General features: G+C 42.8%; 1 protein-coding gene across 3 annotated transcripts; it reads left to right on the forward strand.

The window, feature by feature from the left end:
• The first annotated feature begins 363 nt into the window (after window positions 1–363).
• On the forward strand, window positions 364–4,296 carry LOC116188426 (aminoacylase-1). Of its 3 annotated transcripts, none has more exons than XM_031517780.1 (7): window positions 364–451; window positions 656–1,645; window positions 2,018–2,155; window positions 2,772–3,011; window positions 3,091–3,604; window positions 3,709–3,885; window positions 4,059–4,296. In XM_031517780.1, the coding sequence occupies exons 2-5, from the start codon at window positions 785–787 to the stop codon at window positions 3,193–3,195; spliced, it is 1,344 nt and encodes a 447-aa protein (XP_031373640.1). In that variant the 5' UTR covers window positions 364–451; window positions 656–784; the 3' UTR covers window positions 3,196–3,604; window positions 3,709–3,885; window positions 4,059–4,296. The 3 variants fall into 3 exon arrangements, with proteins under 3 accessions (XP_031373640.1, XP_031373641.1, XP_031373638.1); XM_031517781.1 differs by having other exon boundaries at window positions 3,091–3,303; XM_031517778.1 differs by having other exon boundaries at window positions 3,091–3,885.
• Window positions 4,297–5,084: the final 788 nt, after the last annotated feature.

Here is a 5,084-nt window from a genome sequence, read left to right on the forward strand (position 1 = left end):
GGAGGCACCGATTTCGTGTCCTTCAATTTTGGAGAGCGGAAGTGGGGTTAATGATTTGGGGGAGGGTCAGCGAGGAGCCTGATGACCTTCAACTTTCTTTTTCCCCCAGAATTTGGGTTTTTTAAATTTTATTTAGTTTTTCTGGGTCATGTGCATAACACATGCCAATTTCTGTTTATTTTAACGGTAGACGTGACGCCGGGGGGTACATTTGCCTTTGGTCAAAGTTGAGGGGACAATGTTCTAGAAAAATAGTTTATGGGGCAATGGAGCCCCGACTCCATTGTTTAGGGGGAGAAAGGTAATTTTTCTTTTTTCTTTTTTTTTTTTTTTTATAAAGAAATAGACAATGTTTGACCTAGAACAAAAGTGCAGCTCGCTCACTCCTCGAAACCGAGACCCCGAGTCACCGAGCACCTGAGACTGAGTTCGTGCTCCGTCCTCGAAGCAGGTATTCCCATCGTTCTCCTTACCTCTTATCAATTTACGATCAGTACGCTCTAAATTGCTTGTTGGGTATCGTTGGAACTCGGGTTTGTGGCAGTTCTTGATTCACAGTAGCTTTGATGGCACAGCTCAGTCTCTACCAATTTTGTGATTTCTGTTATTTTGTTTGCTGACTCCCATCCTGCTCTGTTACCCTGCTTGCTCACAGCTTTGATGCTTTGCCACGATGCTTCAACTGATATGAGATGATGATCCCGGCTTTATCGCGGATTTGGTTTGAGTAGTTAGTTTCACTTCGAGCTGCTTTCTTTGTGTCACAGCAATAGCAATTGCTTCCATGGCCAATCAACAGATTCTGCCATTGTTGTTGCTTGCACTATACACCCCTTTTCTCCTCTCTGCTAATCTGGCGGAGTCATCTTATGAAGAAAATGATGATTCACCCATTGCCCGGTTCAGGCAATACCTTAGAATAAACACAGCCCACCCGAACCCCGACTATGCCCCTGCAGTTTCCTTCCTCAAGACCCAAGCTCTGTCCATTTCCCTCCAAACCCGAGTCCTCGAATTCGTCCCGAGCAAGCCAGTGCTTCTCGTGACATGGCCGGGCTCGAACCCGTCACTCCCTTCGGTACTCTTAAACTCCCACATGGACTCCGTCCCCGTAGAGCCCGAGAAATGGGTGCACCCTCCCTTCTCTGCCATCAGATCTCCTGATGGTAAGATCTTTGCCCGTGGGGCGCAGGATGACAAGTGCATAGCCGTGCAGTACCTGGAAGCCATTCGGAACCTCAAGGCTAAAAACTTCAAGCCCACTCGGACAGTTCACATTTCCTATGTTCCCGATGAGGAGATCGGGGGATTTGATGGGGCTGCCAAGTTTGTGCCATCAAAGGAGTTTGAGGAATTGAACGTGGGGTTTTACTTGGATGAAGGGCAGGCTTCGGTTACCGATGAGTTTAGAGTGTTCTATGCAGATAGGTCCCCATGGCAGCTCGTGATTAAGGCCATGGGAGAACCTGGACATGGTTCCAGAATGTATGATAACAGTGCAATGGAGAATATGATGAAGAGTGTGGAAGCCATCAGCAAATTCAGGGAGAGCCAGTTCAATAAGGTTAAAGCTGGGATGGCTGCAAACTCAGAGGTTATTTCAGTTAATCCCGTCTATGTGAAAGCTGGGATTCCTTCCACCACTGTGAGCTTCTTGTCTTTGGCCATCTTCATTACTTGTTGGTTTTTAAGCTTGAGCTTCCCTTCATTGATATGTGGTATCTAAGTAACCAAAGCGCTTGAGTGATCATATCTCTTACAATATATGTTGCCGTGATGTGCCTTTCTGCATCTTTAGCTTTTAGGTATTACGAAAACAAAAAAAGTTTGTTAATGTATTATGCTGGTCCCTCGTTTTGGTAACCCATAGTTCTATATGTTTCGAGGTTTGTCTGCTCGTGAAGGATACCATTTGTGCATGCTTGATTTAGGTCGTCAGTGCATCTTCTTAGCAAGCTTAGATTTTCAAAGGACTTGATCACTTCATAGGATTAACAAACTTTTGGGATATCTATAGGGTTTTGTGATGAATATGCAACCTTCTGAAGCAGAAGCAGGCTTTGATTGCCGCCTACCTCCGACTGCTGACCCAGATCTGTTGAAGAAAAGAATCGCTGAGGAATGGGCCCCTGATATCAGAAAAATGACATACCGGGTAAGTAGCGGGTTTCAGCACAATACTCGACTTGTAATACTTTACTGGATGGAGTCAGAAATGGCTGGGTTGATTCCTTTCTGGTTTTCTTATCCTCTTGGTATTAGACAATGGTAATCTTTCCCGAGAACCTGCAATGCTGACTGTCCTAATGATGTCAATGAGTTATCTCCTACTCTTAGCTTAATTACCTATCCAATCATAGTAATCTAAGAGTAAGCGGAATCTTAAAAGGACCTTGCCGAAGAGATTCAGGTTCCACTTACTGGTTTGGAACTAGATACAGATAATGAAAATCTTTCTCAAGAGCCTACAATGCGGAGTGTCCTAATGATCTAAATGAGTTGTTGCATGATATTAGAGTAGTTTCCCATTCAATGATTGTATAGTATGTACGAATATGTGCAGCACAGCTTGGACCTTGCCAAAGAGATTCTGGTCTGCTTCACTCGATGATGGTTGTGCACCATCTGACCGTTTATATGTTTTCTGATATGTGCTTTGAAATGATTTCTTTTTGGAACGACTCGAAATGTCTCTAGTTATCTGTGCTTCGAAATTTGTTGGAGAAACTCTGAAACATGTCTAAGAGATATTTCTTTAATATATGTGGCAGATAACCCAGACAGGACCCATCAGGGACCACAAAGGGCGTCCTCTGATGACGAGAACTGATGAATCTAACCCATGGTGGTCAGTTTTTAATCAAGCTATTGCGGCAGTAGGAGGCAAGCTAGCAAAGCCCGAGATTTTATCTTCAACCAGTGATTCACGCTACATCAGGCAGATGGGGATTCCTGCTCTCGGGTTCTCACCAATGACTAATACTCCCATATTGCTCCATGACCACAATGAGGTAGTAAACGGTTTGTAGGTTTCTACATTGCTAAGTGCGGGGATAATAGTAACAATTTTGGGTTATTTTCTCTTGGCAGTTCTTGCAGGATAAGGTTTTCCTGAAGGGGATTGAGGTGTATGAATCCATAATTAGTTCTTTGAGCTCTTTCACGCAAGAATCGGATCAACGCCCTGCACTCTGATTTCTGACTGTTGACGGGAAATGTTGCAAGCTCTCGGCAATGCATAGAGTTGAATAAAGAGCACAGGAGATGGCTTCTGACCCGACATAACAGCAAATTTATCTTTAGGTGGGGCTAAATCCACATCTCATATGGCTAGGTCCACCCCTTTTATGGTAAATGGACAAAATTTCCCTTAAAAAGTGGGCCCTAGAAAATTGGATTCTATGGAGAGATAAAGGATAATTTTGTTCATGACAATAAAAGTGGTGGCCCTAGCCATATGGGGTGTGGGTTTAGCCCGAGCCATTATTTTGCAACATTGATAACAGTAACATCTCCGAAGTGATCAGTATTGTTGTTTTCATGGAAGTTTGATCGGTATGAATTGCAATTCCAGATTGTTGTACCTGTACTATTGGCCTTTTCTGTAAGTTTGGTAAATCCTTGTAACATATGACTGCTCTTGTTGTTCGAAATATGTGCACATGTTTTACAATTGAGCTCTGAAGGTCTTGGGGTTCTGAGTTGCAGCAAGGCAAGGGGTAGCGAGAGAATAATGGGATACTGATGAGGGCAAAACGCTGGCAACAGAAAGTCTCGTTTAGCTCTGCGATCTGCATGCTGGGAAAGAAATGGATGCATCCCGAAAGAGATACAACAAACAAAGCATATATCTCTGGGATCTATTTACTTTCTGTATTGGAACAGGTAATAACTAGAACGTTTATCGGTTGCCTTATAATTTATATTGTCGTCTGTGTACTTTTGACTGTTTCTTATATAAGTTGGTAAATCTTGGATGATGCCTTCTAGTTAAACTATTATGTATATCAAAGAACGGTTGGATCGAGTCTTGGCTGATGACAAATTGGATATTGCAGTCTCCTGGACAAATTGGATATTGCAGTCTCCTGGAGCAAAAATTCGGCACTTCCCTAGCTACCTTCTCTTCAGACCCGCAGTTTGCTGCTGCTTTCAACTTCTGGTGATTATTTGAGAAAACCTGGAGCTTTTTAAGCTCGAAGAGATGTGGATACGGGATTTGTTTACCAGATACTTACATTACCGCTTTTTTGTATTATAACCCTCCATAATCCATCCCTTCATAATCCTCCCTAATCCGTGTTTCAGTCTAAGCTATTAGAGGCCAAATTACACTTGCTCGATGATCATCCTGTAGCCCAGCCTGAAAAGTTCTCGAGATATATCCAAATCGTGTTAGTAAGACATCTGGTTCGATCACTCTGAAACAAATCTCTCTGTCCATACCGACATGCATATGGCCGGATCACGATCTTCGATAGGTGGAAGCTAATTCGACGAGTCTTTAGCTAGCAATCATACTATAATCTCAAATGTCTAAGGATGCCGGGGGACTTGTAAAAATGCTGTCGACAATTAAAAATGGGAGGGTTTGGATTTGATTATGGATGGACTCTTATCTTCCAACGATCTTTGCCGCTTCATCCTCCAACATCCTCCAAACTCCAAACACCTTCCATGCACTTTCCCCCATCCCTCCATATCCAATCCCATCCACTTTCTGTTCCCCATTTACTCACTTTGAAAATTGATCTCATGCCCCAGCATTATTTATGTCACTGCTCCAATCATAAACTCAGCCTAAAATAGACGAAGCTGGTAGAAATTAATTAAGATCTGAACTCGAAAAATAATACGGTCTTGAGTTTGAATCTTGAATAGATACCTAAATTACGTTCGTTAGAAGCGTGTTTAGCCTAGTATTTGATCATACTTATATACGGGGGCCAAGCGTAAGAGGGGCATTAAAAAAATATCGGATATCCAAGAGGCTATAAAGCGTAACAATTTATTGATGCTAACTATCTTTTGTAGTGTAGCTAGAGGGGCCAATATTCGATCGGTTAACAGTTAACCTTCATCGC

This window comes from Punica granatum, chromosome 8 (assembly GCF_007655135.1).
Source record: "Punica granatum isolate Tunisia-2019 chromosome 8, ASM765513v2, whole genome shotgun sequence".
In the NCBI taxonomy this organism is placed as follows: domain Eukaryota; kingdom Viridiplantae; phylum Streptophyta; class Magnoliopsida; order Myrtales; family Lythraceae; genus Punica; species Punica granatum.

Bases quoted from the DNA above. Each gene is read 5' to 3' on its own strand.
- LOC116188426 (XM_031517778.1), top strand. From the start codon at position 785: ATGGCCAATCAACAGATTCTGCCATTGTTGTTGCTTGCACTATACACC. The intron at 1,646-2,017 runs GTGAGCTTCTTG...GGATATCTATAG, and splicing joins CTGGGATTCCTTCCACCACT to GGTTTTGTGATGAATATGCA. The intron at 2,156-2,771 runs GTAAGTAGCGGG...TATATGTGGCAG, and splicing joins TCAGAAAAATGACATACCGG to ATAACCCAGACAGGACCCAT.